The sequence below is a fragment of the Dermacentor variabilis genome, chromosome 3 (assembly GCF_050947875.1).
Source record: "Dermacentor variabilis isolate Ectoservices chromosome 3, ASM5094787v1, whole genome shotgun sequence".
In the NCBI taxonomy this organism is placed as follows: domain Eukaryota; kingdom Metazoa; phylum Arthropoda; class Arachnida; order Ixodida; family Ixodidae; genus Dermacentor; species Dermacentor variabilis.
Genome location: NC_134570.1, coordinates 227714289 through 227737004, shown reverse-complemented (window position 1 = coordinate 227737004; position 22716 = coordinate 227714289). Strand labels below are relative to the sequence as shown.

General features: G+C 45.7%; 1 protein-coding gene across 1 annotated transcript; it reads left to right on the top strand.

Annotated features, from left to right (window-relative positions):
• Nucleotides 1-15458: 15458 nt before the first annotated feature.
• LOC142575043 (uncharacterized) lies at nt 15459-21038 on the top strand. Its single transcript, XM_075684010.1, has 2 exons — nt 15459-16389; nt 20833-21038. Exons 1-2 carry the CDS (start codon nt 15459-15461, stop codon nt 21036-21038), a joined length of 1137 nt encoding a protein of 378 aa, XP_075540125.1.
• The last annotated feature ends 1678 nt before the right edge of the window (nt 21039-22716 follow it).

Here is a 22716-nt window from a genome sequence, read left to right as displayed (position 1 = left end):
TAGCACTGACCCTAGTGGTACTCCGTATTTCTGCTTATACCTAGACGAGGAACATCCCCTTTGTAAACAATAGAATTTTTTTCCCTTAAGAATTCTGGTACCCATGCTGCGATGTATTTCGGAAATCTGTAATTCTCTAGTTGGTTTGTCAGTATGCCGTACGCCACAGAATCATAAGCTTTAGCTAGATATAGGGTCACAAATGCTGAGTATTCTCTTCGAAAACGAGCAATTTGAATGCGAGTCTACGGGCGTGCGTCATGTAGAGCACCAAGATTTCAAACCAATGTGATTGGGGCTTCGTATGTAAATTTTAGAAATGTAGGTTGTCATTCGGCCATTCGAAATTCTTTGTATCAATTTAACCAAATTGGATGTGAGATAAATTGGTCTAATGTTATCTAAATCATACCCACCTCTCTCTCTCTGCTTTTTTAAGTATCAGAATTTCCAGAGCAAATTTTCTATTCGGAAGGTATCCATACATTTTATAAAGAGTAATTTGCCATATTCGAAATTTCCTGCGGAGACAGTTTATACAGAATCTTTATCGTCCTTGTGGTAACTCCATCTGAACCTGGCGCTGATTGAAGGAAACCTGTTTTCTAGTCCCTTTCCAATATTTTGTAATAATTTGGACAGTTCACTCGGCGAAGGGACAAAAAATCAATATTTGCTGGAACAGAAATCACATTTCGAGAGTGTAACAATCTAAAAACTGCCATTTTGTGTTTTTTAGACAGATAAGTGAATCTACGCCTGTTATACTCATCATTGGCTTTAGTTATCATGTGCTTGTAAAATGCAACAACGAATTCGTAGTCCCTCCAACGGTTCGGACATTGATTGCAAAGAAGTTTCTTCCAGGCAGCTTTTTGTTTTCGGTGAGCCCGCCTGCATTCTGAATTCTACTACGGACTGAAACATTTACCAGTGTATGAGGTTAAATTAAAAGCTGCATTCTTCAAGAAAAGTTTTAAAGCTGTAGAGAGGCTCGCAGCCCTAATACCCTCTTTCATCCGTACGGGAAAGCATCGTAGACTTTCTGAACACCTTCTTCCGCAAGCGGGATAGCCGAAAATGGACGTGGAGGAGCCCGAACGGCGAGACTAGAAATGAAATAGACTTTATACTCTGCGCTAACCCTGGCATCATACAAGATGTGGACGTGCTCTGCAAGGTGCGCTGCAGTGACCATAGGATGGTAAGAACTCGAATTAGCCTAGACTCGAGGAGGGAACGGAAGAAACTGGTACATAACAAGCCGATCAATGAGTTAGCTGTAAGAGGAAAAATAGAGGAATTCCGAATCAAGCTACAGAACAGGTATTCGGCCTTCACTAAGGAAAAGGACCTTAGTGTTGAAGATATGAACGACAATCTTATGGGCGTCATTAAGGAGTGTGCAATAGAAGTCAATGGTAACTCTGTTAGACAGGATGCCAGTAAGCTGTCGCAGCAGATGAAAGATCTGATCAAGAAACGCCCATGTATGAAAGCCTCTAAACCCACAGGTAGAATAGAACTGGCAGAAATTTCGAAGTTAATCAACAAGCGTAAGACAGCTGACATAAGGAAGTATAATATGGATAGAATTGAACATGCTCTCAGGAACGGAGGAAGCCTAAAAGCAATGATGAAGAAGAAACTAGGAATTGGCAAGAATCAGATGTATGCGTTAAGAGACAAAGCCGGCAATATAATTACTAATATGGATGAGATCGTTCAAGTGGCTGAGGAGTTCTATAGAGATTTATACAGTACCAGTGGCAGCCGCAACGATAATGGAAGGGAGAAGAGCCCGGAGGAATTTGAAATCCCACAAGTAACGCCGGAAGAAGTAAAGAAAGCCTTTGGGAGCTACGCAAAGGTGGAAAGCAGCTGGGGAGGATCAGGTAACAGCAGATTTTTTGAAGGATGATAGGCAGATTGTTCTAGAAAAACTGGCCACCCTGTATACGCAATGCCTCATGACTTCGAGCGTACCGGAATCTTAGAAGAGCGCTACCATAATCCTAATCCATAAGAAAGGGGACGCTAAAGACTTGAAAAATTATAGACCGATCAGCTTAGTGTCAGTTGCCTACAAACTATTTACTAAGGTAATCGCAAATAGAATCAGGAACACCTTAGACATCTGTCAAGCAAAGGACCAGGCAGGATTCCGTAAAGGATACTCAACAATAGACCATATTCACACTATCAGTCAGGTGATAGAGAAATGTGCGGAATATAACCAACCCTTATATATTGCTTTCATTGATTACGAGAAAGCATTTGATTCTGTCGAAACCTCACCATTCATGGAGGCATTACGGAATCAGGGTGTAGACGAGCCGTATGTAAAATTACTGAAATATATCTATAGCGGCTCCACAGCCAACGTAGTCCTCCATAAGGAAAGCAACAAAATCCCAATAAAGAAAGGCGTCAGGCAGGGAGATACATTCTCTCCAATGCTATTCACAGCGTGTTTACAGGAGGCATTCAGAGGCCTGGATTGGGAAGAATTGGGGATAAAAGTTCATGGAGAATACCTTAGTAACTTGCGATTCGCTGATGATATTGCCTTGCTTAGTAACTCAGGGGACCAATTGCAATGCATACTCACTGACCTGGAGAGGCAAAGCAGAAGAGTGGGTCTAAAAATTCTTTATTCTTTATTCAAGAATTACCCCGCATTGCCCGAAGGCGTTATAGCAGGGGGGTTACAGCAGGGAAAAAAAACAAATCTTCATTCGTACAGCACACTTGCTCTTCACACAGCTGATTCCACTCCACAATAGTTCGGACAAAAAAGGAATCCGCAAACAAGAACGTCCTGGCACGGTATTCGCGGATTTTAAGTTAATGGTCATTACGCCTAGAAATATAATGTGGTTCTTTCAAGTAGCTTTTACTACTAATTCCAGTCTTATTATTAAATATGAGGTATGAAAACTTCAGTCTCAACTTTTTCCGTCTAGAAGAAAGCAGTTCCCAATTCAATTCAAGTTTCATTTTAGTACAACTTTCTCTCCGCCCATACCGCCCCAGGACGAACCTAGCAGCTCGGTTTTGAATTCTTTCCAGCTTATCAATCAAGTTCTTTTGCGCGGGGTCCCAGACGGCACAGGCGTATTCCAAGATTTGCAGAGAACTAAAGTAATGTTTAACAGTCTCGGAAGAGAACAGCAGTTTACAATAGGTAGCGAGGCACTGGAAGTGGTAAGGGAATACATCTACTTAGGGCAGGTAGTGACGGCGGATCCGGACCATGAGACGGATATAATCAGAAGAATAAGAATAGGCTGGGGTGCATTTGGCAGGCATTCTCAGATCATGAACAGCAGGTTGCCATTATCCCTCAACAGAAAAGTGTATAATAGCTGTGTCTTACCAGTACTCACCTACGGGGCAGAAACCTGGAGGCTTACGAAAAGGTTTCTACTTAAATTGAGGACGACGCAACGAGCTATGGAAAGAAGAATGATGGGTGTAACGTTGAGGGATAAGAAAAGAGCTGATTGGGTGAAGGAAGAAACGCGAGTTAATGACATCTTAGTTGAAATCAAGAAAAAGAAATGGGTCATGGGCAGGACATGTAATGAGGAGGGAAGATAACCGATGGTCATTAAGGGTTACGGCCTGGATTCCAAGGGAAGGGAAGCGTAGCAGAGGGCGGCAGAAAGTTAGGTGGGCGGAGGGGATTAAGAAGTTTGCAGGGACGACATGGCCACAATTAGTACATGACCGGGATTGTTGGGGAAGTATGGGAGAGGCCTTTGCTTTGCAGTGGGCGTAACCAGGCTGATGAAAATAGGTCATTGTCAAGTCCATTCCCACATGCGTTTCCCGCCTAAATCAGTTTTAAAGCGCCAAGACACATGGTGAAAATTGAAGCCACCAGCGAGTACTATGGCTTTTCTGCAGGAAGCTAATGCGCTGCGTAGAGATCGCGTATGCTGAGAAATATAAATTAAGGTAAAAGGGGAGCAGTCTGGAAGTTTTATGTGTAATGCTAAAATTTCGCATTCAGTACACATACATTGATACCATATCGTGGCCTTGTAAGTAAATTTACATGAAATCAAGGAAGCAACGCCACCATCTCTGGTAGGTGCATACAAACGAAATATTTGGTAATCCTTTAGAAAAAAATGTTTGGCCGTTAGAAATCCAGGTTTCTCATAAGACATATATGTCTGTGGAAATTTTAAAATAATTGTATGATAAATCTGCAGTAGCAAAACCAATCGAACGGCAATTCCACTGTAATATATTTAGAGAGCCTATATTGAAGATAGAACGGCAGCAGAAACTGTCTGATGCAAAATACCTTCTTTAAAAAAGGCCTTCTTGAAGAGGTTTTGCGTTTTAAACATTTTTTAGCTTGAGCCTAATGAAAATGTTGGTGAAGATCTAGTGCGTTTCAGGCTCTCAAGTTCCTTGTCAACACCCTGGAAGTCTTCATAATCGTCCGTTAGTGGTTCTGGTTCTGCCTGCACTACAATGAGTAGAAGGTCCTGCGCAAAGAGAGTCAGCTAACGGATTGGGCGACGATGGTTGCTTCTGAGCAAGATTTAGAACATGAGAAACTTGGGATGAGTGAAAATAGGTAGAAGCTGCACGAATGAGCTGTGCCAGCAGACTAGACTGCATTTGTGCCAAGGACTTCAATATAGCTGTCGCAAGACGTTCCATAGCGTTTTCCGTAGCTTTCTCTAATGCTTCTGCTATGGTCTTGGATGCAAAAACATCTACGGCAATGGTGTGACGAGCTTTCACGCCTGCATAGCCCTGGGCTCTTCTCTGTACCTCAACAACTGCTTCCCTACGTGAGCATCGCCTGCGTTCCACTATTTAAAGCATTGTTAATTCTCGTTCTTTCGCAGAACAGTTCGAATAGTCTGCAGCCTGAGCTTCATTACACAGACGCGTTTGTCTTCCTGAGATTAGCAGTCTGTGCTGCCGTGATTTTTCTCTGCAAATTCGGCATCAAGCAACTGAACTGCAGCCTTTGATGCTGTGCCCGTCAGGCCAACGTGTAGAGCAGTCTAGTGATCGTGGAAGAAGTGGCTTTACTCTATATATCAGGGGCCATGCCTTGATTTCATATGGGCGGACAGTTTCGCGAATGTAACTCTCACTGATTCCCTTGGTGACTTATTGTTCTCAATAACCCGGCTACATCAGTGTACAGAAACAGAAGCAGCGAGTTAAAACAAGTCTAATACTTCTGATAGGTCTAGGGTCGCGTCTACCCTGTGAACTAAGCCTTTCGAGCAAGCAAGTTGTGATGGAATAAACAGGCTCACCGGATTCGATGCCAACTCGGAACAGTTAAGGAGGTCTCGAACGCACTCCTGGTCTGATGAATCGCAAAGAACACCACCGCGACCAAATTGACGGACCTCGGTGATCTTCTAGAATTGGGGAAGGTCCTTTTGAAGCTCCACCTGAATGGCTTTTGTGCTCTTCATCTATATCGATATAAGCTAACCAAGGGGAATGCACATGACTAGGAGAAGATAAAGGAGGAAAATGCCTTCCGTGGGCCTGCCTTCCGTAGGCTATTAGGTTCTTCACGTATAGGTTCTGTGACGAGCGAGGTGATGGTGCAGACTGTTGTGGTGAATACAGACAGCAAGCAGCCACAGTTTAGTAAACAAGCCGTCACGCCTAGTGACAGCCAGGGCTGGGCAAAGATACTTCGCAAGTGTATCATAATACTCCGGCAACAAGTATTTGAGATACAGATACAAGATAGTACCGCAATTATTGTATATGGTAGTTTCAATTTTTATCTTAAGATAGTTCGATACATTCGCAAATGTGGATGTCTGATTTTCCCTTTATTAATGAAAGCTCTTTATATGCTGCGCTGTCAGCGGTTTTCGCTTGTCGCTTTTGTAATTGATGGGAGTCGCTTCTCTGCTGGCCAAAAAGCTAGCAGGTCGCCATCTAAATGCAATTACATCAATAAGAAGCATCTGCACGATGGCACAAATACTGCTGTGGTATTTTACCTTATCCGCAAACGTATTAGCAGTTACGCATTACTGAATTACCGGTGTACAGCAGCAACAACGCTGGTAGCGACATTTTTTGTGACGCATAGTGTATGCAGAGAACACATAAAGCTACAATGACTTTTCAAATTCTACTTATCTGCTGGCGTAAAGTGTTCGTTAACGAATTATTCATTTATTCTGGTGGCAGCCCTATTAGCTTGAGCAGCAGAGTTCAGCCAACGTTTATAGTTTCGCACAGTGATGTTGCGATAGCAGTATCTTGTGCCTTAAGATACACGATAGATACTTTGATGTATCGGAATTACAGATTCTGATATACGTCTTGCCAGACGTATCGTGATAGAAATACAAGATACCCTTTCTGAAATCGGCCTCAGAGGCCGAATTCATAAGGTTTTTCGTTCGTAAGTGCTGTTTTTCATTGGCTGATTGCCTTCGCTTATAATATGTCCTACATCACTATTGGTTGGTACGAACGCTTTTAACGTAAGAAAGTGTTGTGAATACGGGCCCAGATTCCCTAGTCTTGTCTTCTGTGGAAGACTACTGTTTTAAAAGCGGGGACCTTTGGTGAAGAGAGAGTGGTGCTGACGTGTCCTGATGTGGACTCAGACGTTTAATATGCTCCTACATGGAGTGGGCTTCCGTATATGGAGTCAGTGTGAATAACGTAAAATAAACCATTTTTTTTCGTTCCTACTATCGGACGTACTTATGCCTGTGCCTGGTAGATTCCTGGCCTAAAGGCTGCCTCGAGCCGCAGCAGGCTTCTTAGAAAATGCACGGAGAAGCCTTCTATACTAGGGATGGGCGACCTGAAATTTTGGGATTGGTCAGCTCCCTTTTTGAGGTTGGGTCAACATGAAATTTCGAGGTGGGCCAACTAGAAATTTGGAGGGTTGACCGACTTAAATTTGGGGGTGGGCTAACTTGAAAATTGCAAGTGGGTTAACTTGAAATGTGCGGGTGGGCCGAGTTGAAATGCGGGGTGGGCCAACTGAAATTTGGGGGTGGACAAACTGGACTTTGGGGGAATGATTGCGCATACTGAGACAACTGCAGTGGAGTTTCTGCATTCTTTTTTTATTGAAGCAAGCAATGGCTGCTACCCTCCGTCAAGCTAACCCCCGCAGGGGCGTCTGCGTCAGCAGGCGTTTGGTGTGTTGCGACACCACGTACCCGAGCACATGGGGGTTGGGCCCTCACGCGTGTAGCCGTGCGCGGCTTAGCCGTGTCTCGGGAAAAGGGGATCCTGGAGGTTGAGCCGATGCCGGGTGTTAGGACCTTTACGGCCCCTCAGCGGAGGCAACACACCTCTTTGGCCTCGGCTTCACGTAGACGGCACCCCCGGACTGACCCACCCGGGGGAAATCGGCAGTCGCCTTTTCCTGTCTCTCTCTTCGCACACCTTGTTAGGAATGGCCGTACGGGGTGACAAAGTGCCAGCTATTTCCGCCCGCTGCACGTGTTCCAATCCAACCGGAGGGGGCGCACTTCAGAGAACTACGAATAACCGGCAGCCACGTGGCGCGGTGTCAGCTCAGGAATGTGGTAGCCGGCCGCGCCACCCGGGACCGAGCAGAGTTCTACGAAACCCCTCTGACGTCGGCCCCGGACCATTACACCTGTGTGTGTGCAACACGAGTATGTGAGCCCGCCTTCTCCAAAAGGGCGGGTCGCGTATTTGGAAAATCCAGAAGGGACAACGCATGGCAACCGCAGCGCCACGCTATTGGCTGCCGGCTGCGGGGACGCGCCGTGGCGTCATGCCTAACAACGCACTCTCATCACCAGCGGTTTCGCGTAGCTTGTTGTGGGTCGTGGCCAACGCCGTGGTCACGCCGTGGCCGACGCTTTGTCGTGGCTGGCACGCAGACGCGGTTACGTGAAACTGGCGTAACTGTGTGCTGGCGCGGTCGCGAGCCGAGGGTGACGCGACCTTCGTGTCCCATCCATCGAAGCGCCCTCTCCCCCCTGGCGATTGATAGGAAACGGGACCTACGCCGGTGCGACAGTTTACGCTGCGAGGATCGCTGGGCGAAACCCATGCCGACAAGATCGGAGCCTGTGAGGTGGAGTCGTATTCCACCGCTACTACTAATGATACGCAGCCCGACGCCCTCAAGAGGAAACAAAACGCCCTTGCGACTACTATGCTGCTCACGTCCTGTTAATGCAATTCGGAATACATGGACACGGCGTGAAAGCACTGAATAGTGTTTTAACGTATGTGCGCTGGCACAAAACGTTATAAACAGTCCCGAAAGAGCCTATATTGTGATGGATGCTAAAGTTCACTCTAGATATCAATAAATGTTGCAGGTATGTGCCAATTTCTTCATCTAATTGCAGATAACTCTGTTGGGCCGTTATTGCATTTTTATGGCTTCCTCCATGCCCCAATATGCTGAATTTCAAGTACATTGAAGTTGTTGCAGATGCGAAATGCCACTTTTATGATGTATTTGGTTCGCCTGTTAAATATAGTTTATAAAGTTCTGTTCAAAAAGAAATTCCCATCATTTTACAACTGGGATAAAAAATGTTAGAGGTGGAAAGCTGTTATCATGGCGTTGTGCAAGCTAATACTTTAAGAACACTGCTTTCAGTGAACTTCTAAAGCACAGAAATTTTTCTTGCCTTTATCTGTTTTATAAACTAAGATGTACATCTTTGAAAGGCAGCCTGACTCTCTTTAAATTCGAAATGCTGGACACAGACTGGGAACACTGCTTTCCAATACACTTGCTAAAACTGCCTTATCAGAACACCCTAGTACACAATGCAGATCCATTAAGAAGTGACAAGACAGTTTGACAATTTTAATCATTGAAAGACTTAGCGAAACCTTTTTTGGGTTGTTTTTTTCTTGCTTTCAGAGACTGCACATTGCCTTTTAAGGCATGTTTTCAATGTTTATTTTTTTATGGGGAGGGCGTGTTAGCATCTTTTACACCATGTCAATTATGTGGTTCCATAATGTGTTCTTGGATGGAGTCTTGCCCTTTCAGTCAGTACAATATAATGTCGTTTTTTGTGTAATAGGCCGTTTTACATTTGAGTATGAGTGTAGCATTTTGCTAAGTTTTGCCTCTGTCACCCAAGCTTGCAAGTTTGCTACCCACTGCTGGTGACATGTGACACATGTGACTTTTGTTCAATAAAAGGAAGTCTGTCACTTATCCTGTGCACGGGTTGTCTTTTTGTATTACAATTTGTTGCCTATATTAGTTCTTTTGTTGCATCTCAGATTAGGAATGGCTATCATAGTTGACATCATTTAACCATATTGCACACAATGTGGATATGTACTTGCAATATATGGCCACGATAACTATAAATAGAAGTTAATAATTCGAGAATAGTGCCTTTGCATGGTGGGACAGCCATGAATTGTAGCTATAAGGTACCAGCGCTGCAAGTAGCACTGTTTGTGCAGAATATAGTTCAACTCTACTAATTTCAAACATCACTGTTTTTGTCTGCATTTGTGTAGCTCCAATTCCTGTGAACAACACACATCTGGTGGAAGAGTGGCTTGCACCTGCAGTTGGGCCCAATGAATAGCCAAATTCCTGCCCGTTTTCATATTATTAGCATATTAGTAGAGGCGGTCGTTCTTATAGTAGCCTGTTTGCCCAGTGTAGAAGCCACTGCGGGTGTCAGGATCTTGTACACATCTTCGGCTTTGCAGGGGACACAGCATTTGGCACATAGTTTGTCACAGGCCATGTCTTTGGGGCAAGTTGGGTTTACTCACTTGCAAAGGGAGAACCAAGCTTGTTGGATAAGAATTAAACTGCCTGTACACTCAGTGGCCTTCTTCATTTTGTGTGACATATATGGTTATAGCTACCCTTGCTATATGCACTTGTCTGGCAGCAGTCCTGCTTTTGAAACACTCAGGATAGCTTTCAGCAAGCTGGACAGGAATAGCACTGAAAAACCAGCAGATGTTAATTGTCGCACTTGTCATGCGAAGCTTCATACAGTATGATGAGGGTGGAAATTAATGAGGGTGTTCCTCAAGGCCTTGTAGCACATGTCATGAGTTTGGAGCAACGTGATGTATATCACTTTTCTGATCGCATACTATAGGTTCAGCAGGTGTGGCCATGGTTTAAGTGCAGTGCAAGGTCAATACAACAGATATCTATGAGCAGCACCCTGGTAAAGGAGACGCTGGGAAAACTAATGGGCAGCCTGTTGAACATCTAATTGACCAAGTTGCTGGCTTCATTAGGCAAAGTCTGATAAAGAGAAGGAAGTGATCAACACATCAGAATGTTTTTGCATATAGACACTGCTAAGGTTCTCAGGCACGCCAACAAGTCTTAGTGCGCAGGCTATGCATGACCAACTACATATGCCTTCTGTTTGGACAAAGAACAGCTCATTGTAATTGGATGGAGATGGAGTGGACAGAAATAAACGGCAGCTCCATTAATCTGGTTTCACTGGCATCAACACTGATTTGTAAGTCCGCATCGCCATACTCCGCAATGCCTTCTTGGGTGACATCAACAAGGACCAGCTTGTGGCAAGGGGTAATAGACATCTTTACAAGCTAAAAATGCATGCATGCATGGAGAGCACTGTGTGTCCGAAAAGTAGGCACTTCCACGGGGCACTGGAAAAGGAACATATTATTGACAGTGGGCAAAGACAAGCTTCTCTGCTACTATACACCCAGCATTGTTGCCATGTAACAACATCTGAAACAGTCCCTCTCAAAGAGTAAATCATCTTTGTGTATCCATAAAGAGGGCAGCAGGCAAAGCCCCTTCAGCAATGATGCCAGCTTCAAAAGGCCCACTTGCACATCCTGGATGCTTCCTTTTTAGACTTTGCTGGGTGCAAGCATTCTACTGTCCAAAAGTTGTCATTGAGATCACTGTTCGTTTGGTTGCAATACAGTCAGAAGTGATTGCAACAAATTTCCCTTCCTAGTTGGTCTGGAGGCTCACGGTGCTCATGAAGTAACACCATGAGATAAGCAAGGTGACTGGATGCCTCCAAGCCCTTGTTCGTTTATCACACTGTTTTGTTAGTAACAACCATGAGATCTGAAACCAACAAGTTCAAGTTCGGCACTCTAATTATTACTGTGGAGGATCCATAAAAAGCACAAAACAGAAAACTCAACGGAAAGGATAAGGCACCATTTAACACTTAGTATTGCTGCAGCCCACCCCCTTTTATTTTGTCTGGTCATGCTACATTTTTTCTATATATAGGCATGAACTTATCCTGTGTGCAGCTTACTGCAGAGAGCATAGGTGATGTTCCAAATCGGTGTCCGATTTTTATATACACTATGTGCTGGCTCAAAGAGGCTCGAAACACTGCAATGGAAGCTTCTAGTAGAAAAGGTACCTGGAAGAAAAAAAACTGTGCTACAACCACCTTGGCAACATCTTGTCCCCTTAATAAAAATTGTGCTTCCATATCAACTTCAGCCCTCCAGTTTAGAGTAAAGCACCAGTGCACTTATGAACAACGAATCAATTCACAAAGAGCACGTGCAGTCCAGCCAGAAGCATAGGCATGAATCCGCATTATGCTCCTGCATTGAAGGTGAATAATGCATTACAAGATGGCGAATGTGCCTTAGTAAGCTTCCCGGCAATATGAATTTGTAATTTACAAAGAATTGTCAATAAAGCTTACCAAGAGCACAGATGCACTTGCAAATTATATCACAATTGAAAATAATGAGTAAACCTATGTGCCCTTTCCACTCTTAGTATGCTTTACTGCACGATGCTACACCCCTGTATTGCGGTGTAGCAAGCTACGAAAGAAACGTTGCATAATTGATATCATAAGAAGCCAACAAGCACTGACACCAAGGTCAACATAGGGGAAATTACTTGTGCTTAATAAATGAAATAAAGAAACGCTTAATTAATGGAAATTAAAGTGGATGAAAAAGCAACTTGCCGCAGGTGGGAACCGAACCCACAGCCTTCGCATTTCGCGTGCGATGCTCAATTGGTCGAGCATCGCACGCGAAATGCTTTTTCATCAACTTTAATTTCCAGTAATTTAGCGTTTCTTTATTTCATTTATTAAGCACAAGTAATTTCCCCTATGTTGACCTTGGTGTCAGGGCTTGCTGGCTTCTTATGATATGACTAATAAAAATCGGGCCCCTCGGTTAACCCCCCTTTCTTCTCGTTTGTTGCATAATTGAGCTTTTTAAGATTACCTTTTCCGCAATACACCTATGTACTGCGGTGAAGCATACTTAAAGTGGAAAGGGGCCACTGTCACTGGACATAAAAAGAGTTCTTTAATTATACACTCGCGCAACCGCCGCCTCTCAGGTCGCCTGAGTGGACATACTATGCTGGGTGATAGCGGTCCCCTCCCACTTTTAGTATCCTTCAGCGCGTAACTAAAACGTACTGCGGCGAAGAAGCAGTACATTTGTATTGGGTGAATAAACATATGGTTTTTACAACAGTACAGAAATAAACGCGCACCATGCATCAGTCTACCACATGGAAGAGCGTCGCAACAAAAGGTAGCTGATTCACACAGGCTGTGTAGCCCACTTATCAGTCGTAAAGGCTATTATGGGAAATTCAAAATTTCAGACACACAGAAATATGTTTATATGTTTACATTCGTACTCCTTGCGTAACAAGACTGCCAGAACTTCCAGAATAGGAAGTACTTTACAACACACAAATGCAAACAACACAGACATATGCCTAGTTTTCAACTCGGTCGTCATGCAAATGACATATAGCACGGAAAAACGTGAACATGCTGTGTGTTAGCATCGTAAACTTCATACTAGGCAAGGAGCACACCACAATCCCGCGACAGCCGCTAATGAGACCAAAACGGGAGCACATGTCTGTGAACGTGCAAATGGAGACCCCTAAGCCACTCTGCTCCTCCAACCCCCCCGCTGCACGGCTGCACCACTCGTTTCAAGCACAGCACACCTAACACACATTCAGCGCTGAACAGTGCATGGGCGGTCGACGCAGTCGCATTTACATGACTTGTAGCGAGCAGCACATCCCTCGATGTCCGTTAAGCAAAGTCGGACACGGCGACGCCACATCGCGGTTCGCAGAACTTCACTGCCGAGGCGCTAGGCCAGTTCGACATTTCAATTGTCAAGGAAGCACGGGTCACACAACGCAGGTTCTGTACTGCCAGAGCTCACCGAGGCGAAAGTCGCACTGCCGCACCACCACTACTCGCGGAAGTAACACAGAACCTACCACCAACGCACAAGCAACGGAAGCACGATCACATAAGCAACGTTGAACAACGCGCGGTCCGCGCGAGCCGGAGAACGATCACGCCGAGAACGAACACGCCACAGCGTCGCTCGGCGCCACCATCATGCCTTCTTAAAAATCCCTAAACGATCCTGTCCCTAGGCACCTAGGATCAGGTCACGTGAGGGATTTTTGTACAATTAGATGCACGCTTACAGCATGAGCCGGGAACAAGAGTTATCGCTTGGCGCCGTTGCTAGGAGTGACCTCACGGCGTCCCGCAGGCTCGTAAGCCGAAAGCGTGGTGATGCGGTTGCCATGCGTTGTACTTTCTGGATATTCCAAATACGTGGGCGGGTCATCTACGGTGACGTCGAACGGTGACGTCGAACGATGACTGCACGAACGTTTCCGTCCACTTGGAATCAAGGGGGGACGGGGACGAAGTGCTTATGAGCAGCGTTTGCCAGCTGCTAGTGCGTGCTCGTTGTGTGCTCGTCGTAGTGAGCTGAGTGCTCGTTGTCATGCTCGAGATGTACTAGTGAGCTGTGTCCTCGTAAGCTGTTTGCTGTATGTTAGTCTTGTTGGCTCCATATGGGAGTCACGCTAGACTGTCGATGTATGTCTTGTCTAAGGTGTAAATAATGTAAATAAGTCCTGTTCACCGAGTTCCTCTCTACGACCTTCAACTCCTACAAATGGTGGCAGCGGCGAGATCGTCCGACGAATCTAATAACCTTCGTCTTTCCCTGTGACTTGTAGTCTTTCTTGTCTTCTTTTTTCTTCTGATAACTTCCAACATTCCTGGCGGCGAGGATTAACCTGGTGTGCTATGACCTACCTTGGTTATAACATATGTGGTTATAGCGACGACGTACAGTTGGCATAGTAGGGCTTGCTTCACCGCATACCCTGCCGTGTCCCCTTGTTGGGCTCGGTGGTGGGTGACTGGCATCGTCGCTGAATACGCAACACATTTCTTGGGAACTTCCAACCCCTTCTGTACCGATCGTCCCTCTAAAAGGGGGCGCACCGATGCTACGTTTCAGTTTTTTCTAAAAGGCACTCAGACTTTCCCGAAATTTCACGTTGTCCACAGTGATAAACCTGACAAGAAAGCAAGAACAATTTCACCATTCGTTGTGGCGAAGCATCTCGCAGGGACCATTGGAGGCGGCTATAATATCACCAAGCAGGCCAGTGGGGACCTATTACTAAATCTAAAAGATAAAGCACAACACGACAAGCTAACAAACATTGTACAACTTGGAGACATCCCTGTCAGTGTGATAGCACACCGAACCATGAATACGGCCAAAGGCGAAATCTCTGACATTGGCTTGATGGACTTGACCGAAGAAGAACTCCTGGAAGGATGGAAGGATGAAAACGTTATAAGTGTACAAAGAATAAAGATCAGACGCGACAACAAGGAACTGCCAACTAAGCACCTGATTATTTCCTTTGGCTCTAGCACGTTACCAGAGACATTAGAAACTGGATGTACCAAAATCAAAGTACGACCGTATGTCCCAAACCTTCGATGTTGTTTTAAATGCCAGAGGTTTGGTCATGCTTCCCAGAGCTGCCGAGGGCGGCTAACATGTGCGAAATGTGGCATCAGTGATCAATCTGCAGATGACTGTAAGGCTGAGCCCCGTTGTAGCGATTGTAATGGTGGTCACCCAGTATATTCTCGATCATGCACAGTCTGGAAAAAAGAAATAATTGCGATAAAGGTAAAAGAAAAAGCTGTGGCTTAGCTAAGGTTAAGCCCAGGATGCGAAGCATACTAGCCTTTATTTTAGTTGTTGAACCACTGTTTAGCCTGGTGAACTGCTGTTGCTTGGCTATATTTGGTTCGGCTAGACGAAGAAACAACTCATGCGCTACTCTGCTTCGCCTTCAAGAGTGGAACGCGACAGCGTTCCCGTCGACCCGCCAAGGGGTGTAAGACAATGGGCTACGGCGCAGCGACTACGCGCCCCGCATTGGACGCGGTGAGCGTCGAGCAACGCAGCGTTCGGCGCGGCAACGAAATGTGCGCCTGAGCAAGCGACGCACGCCTGAGCCTTAGAAACATCTCGTTTCTAAGGCAACACCGCATTCACTAGAGGCGCTTTTGTACCGCTTTGAAGCATCGTACTCGTGGCTCAGACGAGTGGGAGTGCGTCTGTCGAAGAGAGCGGACGTGGTTATCATGCGCTCCGATGGGGCGGTGTTTGCGGCAATGAATAGCCGCGGTAACAGGAATGCGGCGCCTGCTGAACGTGAAGATTACGAAGTCATCTTGCCTACATTGCCTACAGGTCGTACAGTTTTGAATACCATATTTTTACATGCCGATATTCGGGCCAGGCCTTATCGAGTTGAAGACTTCAAGGATACGTTGGACCGTCTGGCATTGCTCCCTGAGGTACTAGCCTTGGGGGCGTACCAGATGAGTCACGTATGGGCCGTCACCTTCAAGAATGCGGAAGGCGTGAAGAAGGCTCTGACCATCGGTGAAATGAAGGTGAAGGGTCGCCGCTGTGTTGTAGTTGACCCTGCGAACCAAGCCCTGCGCTTGAAGTTGCACTGGCTGCTTTTCAATGTTCCCGATGAAGATGTACGTGCTGCACTAGCCATGTTCGGGAAGGTAACATATGTCGTGAAAGAAAAGTGGCGTGTGAATGGCATCCACGAGAAAAGTACGACGACGCGGACGGTGAGCATTCAGCTCCATCCAGGCGTCAAGGTTGACGACCTCCCACATCAGCTTCGTGTTGGTGGGGAACTGGCGCTGCTAATTGCGCCAGGAAGAGCACCAGTGTGTTTGCGCTGTCACACCACGGGACATATACGACGCGACTGCCGTGTCCCTCGATGTGCTCGGTGCCGTCGTTTTGGGCATGACGAGAGTTCGTGTGTAAAGACGTACGCAGGTGTAACAGGACCAGTTGGAAAAACTGACGCAGCAGAGCTCATCATGGACGAAGCCGACGCGGAAGAAGCTGCAGGAACGTCGAGTCAAGTGACTCAAAAGGAGATGCGACCAGCAGACATGCCTTCGTATCCGGAACAAAACGAACAGCAAGGAGACCATAGCCTTGTAGAAAAGCCCGACGTCAGGGAAGTGCCTGAAAAGACAAGTGGGAGCGCTGAATACATTGAACCTTCAAAGGATTCAGCGAGCCAACACACGGAAAGCATGGACGTCACGGTACAATCCACCGGAGGCGCAGTCGGCAAACGAGGACGCGAAGCTACAACGGACGACGCGGACAGACAAGACGTCGTTGGGTCTGTGGAACCACCAACGAAAACGGTGGCGACTCGACGCGCGTCATTGAAGCCCAAGCCCAACGTTCCACCAGACAGAAAAGCGGTGTTGAAACCGTCAACGTAGCCGCGAGCTTTGACGCTCTGCGGTTCCTAGGGACTACGTCGACGCACATCAACTATCCAATAAGGACAATGATTGGAGCCTTCTGCCGTGCAACCCAAGCCGAAGCTCGAGGATTGCAGGCATCGGGAATAGGGTTGCTTCTTGGAAATAATCGGCGGGTTTTCTGGTGTGCCTGCGCTCACGAGGTATGCACCATGGCATATATGTAATTTTATTAAATGGCGAGAAATCTCGGTACAGCACTAAAAATTGCGACTATCAATGTTCGAGGCTTAAACGCTAGAAAGAAACAGTATCAGCTAAGTCGCCTTTTCTTGGAGAACGACTTGGATGTAGTAGCTGTACAAGAGACGAAAATAGATAGCGAGGAACAAACTGACCGCATGGTGCTGCCTTTCCGAGCAAGGTACGATGTTTGTGTTTCTCATGCTTTCGGCACGTCAGTCGGATGTGCCATTTTCCTTAGAAACAGTTTAGGAATAGTTGTTGAGACCGTGCTTGTGTGCCAAAGTGGTAGATTTGTTTTAGTAGATTTTCTTATGTCCGAGTCTTGCTGGCGAATCAATCTGCCTATATGCGCCGAACGCCGAAAATGAACGAGACGTGTTTTTTGAACGGCTCGAGCAGTACCTGAATTGTGAAAGACAAATAATTATGCATGGAGATTTTAATTGTTTGCTTAGTAGCTGATCGAGTGAAAAATGCCCCACTAAGGGATAAGAGTGCCTCACGCTTAATTGCAATGGTGCAAGACCATAATCTAGAAGATATAGGAAATATATTAACTAATGGGACGCAGCCAGTCTTTACACACTACCAGCGTGCGAGCCACGCGAGACTGGATAGGGTATATGTTTCATTGCATTTAGTAGCGGCGTGCCATAGTTATGACGTTAAACATGTGTCATTCAGCGACCATTGTTTGGTGTCAGTCACAATTGGGACGCATAAAGAGGCCTCGCGCTTTAATTGGAAAATGTGGCTATTTAATGACAAGCTGCTGCATAATGAATCATTTGTAGAGTGCATAAAGGAAAAGTTCGAACAGCTATTGGCGAGACATGATGACGTGATAGAACGGTGGGAGCTTTTTAAAGAAGAAATAAAGATTTGTGCAATAGAAAAAGCGAGTGTAATGAAATACGAAGAAAGGAAAAAGCGGAAAGAAATACAACGAGAATTGGATTTTATGTACAGAATAGAAGCCGATAGGCCTGGTACATTCACAAAGCAGATCAATGAACTTAAAAGCCAACTGGAGCTTATCGACGAAGATAAGTACAGAGGAGCGGTTATCCGAGCAAGAGCCGAAAAGCTATGGCTCGGCAAAACACCCACAAAGCGAGCCTTTGCAGACGAAAAGGCTTACGCTAGGCAAAACCTAATACGGAAAAGAAGTTATAAGAATGAAGTCACTGACGAACAAGCAAAAATAGAGAGAGCGTTCTTAGAGCACTATAGCGAATTATTTCGAAGAAGTTGCGATGTCCCGGAAGAGTTCGAACGAGAGTTCCTTGCCAGCATGACAAAACTAGATGATGTTGACCGCGAATGTCTGGAAGAACAGATCAGCCAGAACGAAGTTGAAGAGGCCATTGACGATTTAGGTCGAGGGAAGTCTCCTGGACCTGACGGGTTTGGAGCGGCCTTCTATAAGGCCTTCAAAAAAGATGTGAGCGTAATCTTGCATCAGGTAATTGCTGAAGCATATAAACGAAGATATGCACCCCCGTCCTTTGGCCGGTCGCATATAGTGCTCATTCCCAAAACGGAAGACCCAGGGAAACTGCTGTCAGTAGGGTCTTATCGCCCAATAGCATTGACTAACGTCGATTATAAAATATTTACTAAAATATTGGCAAAGAGGTTACAGCGAGTTATAACACGAATTGTAGGACCACATCAGACATGCGGAATCAAAGGTAGATCAATCTACACAAATATTCATGTTGCACGAACCATTCTAGAATGTTGCGATGCGTGGGGCGAGCATGTAGCAATGCTGCAGCTTGACCTACAAAAAGCGTTTGATCGTGTATCCCACAATATCCTTTTCGCTGTTCTTGATTATGTAAATGTTGGTTTGGTGCTTTTAGATGGAGTTAGGATGTGTTATGCTAACTGTACCGCTAATCTTATAATAAATAAGGATGTAAGTGAGAGCTTTCACGTACGCTCAAGTGTGCGCCAGGGGTGCCCTTTAAGTCCTTTATTATTTGCGTTATACCTTGAGCCATTCTGCAGAAAAATTATTTATAACAACAGTATCACAGGTTTTCGTTTGCAGTCAGCGGAAGTAAAACTGCTAACATATGCGGATGATATTGCTTTGTTTTGTAGCGATAAGGAAAGTGTCGCGACTTCGGTAGCGGACGTTTTATCGTTTTGTAAAATGACGGGTAGCGTCATAAACTTTGATAAGTGCCTAGGAATATGGCATGGAACATGGGAAAACACCCCACCTATTTTTGTGAATGTGAAGTGGACCGTTGCGCCGACAAAGTATCTTGGGGTGCCGCTTGAGCACTACAAGGAGACTGCGGGATTCTGGGAAGACGAAACAAAGAAAGTGCAAGAAAAACAGTTAAATGGGGTGGCCGTAGTCTTTCAATGTTTGCCCGCGCGACGGTCTGTAATTTATTCGCCGTTGCAAAAGTGTGCTATGTATTGCAAGCATTGTCTATGACTAGATTGCACGTGCAGCGTTTGCATAGGGTACTGGCAGTGTATGTATGGGGGTCAAAGTGGGAGCGAACCAGTCGAACAAATTTATTTCGATCCGTCAAAACAGGAGGGCTTGGACTGGCACATCTGTTCTTGAAACAGATAGTGTTTCGTTTTGCGTTTCTTAGAGACCAAAAAGACCCATTCCTCATTAATGTGATGCAACTGAGACTAGGTACGGCTCTTCCTGAATTCATTATATCTAGTTGTGTAGTCAACAGTGGCCCTATGAGCGGATTTCTGAAAGAAGTGATATGGGCATTTCGGTTTCTGAAGGTACGCTTTTCAATGGAATACCTCAGTCACGTTCCTAAAAAACGTCTGTATAAAGATTTAATTGATGTAGTACTGCCAGTACCGCTGTACAGATCTATGTTCAGTTTAGGTACTGAAAGAAATGTGCTGAAAAGGGTAAAACGTATGCCTGTCAGGCCATCGGTAAAGTCTTTCTTTTTTCAACTACATTCCAATACACTACCAGTAAAACCGTGGCTTCAGGAAAGAGGTATTTTTATCCCCTGGTCTCTAGACTGTTTACTATGCCATCAGCAAGAAACAATTGAACACATATTCATAGACTGCTGGGACGCCTTGTTTCACTGGGATGTCCTCCAGCGAACTATAGAGAAAGAGTTGCCGATAACACCCTATGGCATCCGTTTTCTCCCAACGGAAAACGAAGGAGGAGTGCCTTACGACATGTTTATGTTATTAGGGTTGCACAGCCTATGGCGCACGCGCATGGCCGTTAGACATGCGGATGTACATGCTCGAAGTACTCGCGAATATTTTATTGAAAGTGTCTGTTACTTAAAAGAAGTCTACGATGCTCAAAATGAAAAACCAGAATGGATTAGATTATTGAACGAGCTTGCTAAACTTGGGCGGTTTTAAAGCCACGTGCACACCAAAGACTGGTGGCATTTTTACCATTTGTAAAGTGTGTATATTTTGTATGTACCATGAAAACGGTAATAAAGAAAAAAAAAGTACTCGTGGCTCAGTGGTAGCGTCTCCGTCTCACACTCCGAAGACCCTGGTTCGATTCCCACCCAGCCCATCTTGCAAGAGTCGAGCCAAAGCCACCTAAAAACAAGCACAGCTGCCTATATACCGCCGCGACGCCGCGAGCGACGGCGCGAGTTGGAGCCCCGTTTCTCCTCTGTCGTGACGTCACGGTGTCACGTGGTCAGCCTTGAAGGCGACACCGCCGCGCCTGAGGAGCTGGGTTGAGCTCTAGTAATATGCTTCGCATAAAACACAACTTTCAGAGAAGCAAGACAACGCATCTCTCCAACATTTGCAGAGAGCGCATCTTTCGCCGAAGTGGTACGTCGGGGGGCAGTACCACAACGGCACTTGGCGGATGCCAGCACCACGCGTAGCGAGCGTGCGGCAACGCCACCCGCCCCCACGGTGGGAGCAGCGAAGGTTGCCCTACCTCTCCCGAATTTGTCCACAGTGGAGGCCTCTGCTAGTGTTGGCACCAGTCAGCCCAGCTCCGAGGTCAAGACAAGCCCACCAACCACCAGGACGGTGGGCTCCAAGGCCTTGTCTTCAGAGACAAAGCCTTGGCGGAAAACACACCGCTCACAAGAGCGTGTGTCCAGTGCCTCTCAAGAGGCTATGGACACAACACCACGTCAGAAGGCGCAGTTGACACCTTAGGAGCTGTGCGATTTTGTCGACCGCTCCAGAAAAGACAAAACTCCAATTACAGGGCCCCAAAAGGCCACTGTAAGCAAAACCAAGTTCATTCTCTTTGAAACACAGCACAACACTTATTTCAATATGGATACACTGATTATTCAGTGGAATATCAGAGGCCTGCTTTGCAACCTCGATGATATCCAAGAACTCCTTAATCAACTAACTCCTAAAGTGCTGTGTGTTCAAGAGACTCATTTGAAATCTAAACAAAAACACTTCCTACGTCAGTATGTTATTTTTCGGAAGGATCGCGATGATGCCCTCGCATCATCCGGCGGCGTAGCCATCATAGCTGACAAATCTATAGCATGTCAACCCTTACAGCTACAAACACCCCTTGAGGCAGTGGCCATTCGAGCTGTACTGTTAAATAAACTGATAACCATCTGCTCCCTACATATACCGCCGCATTTTCAGCTCCACAAACAAGAATTCCAAACACTAATAGATCAGTTGCCTGAACCATATCTTGTGCTTGGAGATTTAAATGCGCACAGCAACCTATGGGGCGACTCGCGCTGCGACGCGAGAGGTCGCTTGATTGAACAGTTCCTTTTTTCTTCAGGTGCATGTCTTTTGAATGGGAAGGACCCCACGTATTATAACATGGCAAACAAAACATACTCCTCAATAGATCTTAGCATAGCATCTCCTACTCTTCTACCTTACTTTAAATGGAAAGTTATTAAAAACCCATACGGGAGTGATCATTTCCCTGTAGCTCTAAGCACACCAATGGCTAATGAATGCCTTCCACAATTACCTCGCTGGAGAACTGACTCGGCTGACTGGGAAACGTTCAAAAAGCTTGCTTGTTTATCCTGGGACGACATGTGTGCTTTAAGTATAGACGCTGCGGTTGAATATTTTACGGTTTTTCTCCTTGACACCTCCTCCAAATGTATGCCTGTAACAAGTGGATTGTCCACAAAACGCCGTCTTCCGTGGTGGAACGATGAGTGTCGAAAAGCGCGAAAGAAGCAAAACAAGGCATGGGGTTTACTTCGGGATTCTCCGACAGCAGAAAATCTAGCCAATTTCAAGCAGGTCAAATCCCAGGCTCGAAGAACGCGGCGACAAGCTAGAAGAGAGAGTTGGAGAAAGTATATATCAGGCATTAACTCTTACACTGACGAAACAAAGGTTTGGAATAGAGTTAATAGAATAAAGGGTCGACAGCCTTACTCTCTGCCTTTAGTGAATACTCAAGGCGACAGCATGGAAGATCAGGCGAACTATCTTGGCGCACATTTCGAACAGATATCCAGCTCGTCGCACTGATCTGAAACATTCCAAACGTACAAAAGGCAAATAGAAGGACAACCATTAGAACGGAAAAGCACAAAATGCGAGACATACAATAGACCCTATTGCATGGCAGAGCTTCAGGCAGCCCCAAACAGCTGCAACCAATCTGCCCCCGGATCTGACCGCATCCTATATGAAATGCTTAAACACCTGCCGCCTGAAACACAAAAAACCCTTCTTTGTCTCTACAATTCTATATGGTCTTCCGGCCACATTCCCTCTGCTTGGATAGAGGCCATCATAATTCCTATTTTGAAACACGGTAAGGACCCTTCTTTGGCAAATAGTTATAGGCCTATAGAATTGACGAGCTGCTTATGCAAAGTTT

Excerpts from the sequence above, each read along its gene's own strand:
- LOC142575043 (XM_075684010.1), top strand. The coding sequence starts at position 15,459 with ATGCGCTCCGATGGGGCGGTGTTTGCGGCAATGAATAGCCGCGGTAAC. Across the intron at positions 16,390-20,832 it reads GGAAGTGCCTGAAAAGACAA|TGGAGGCCTCTGCTAGTGTT; the intron begins GTGGGAGCGCTG and ends ATTTGTCCACAG.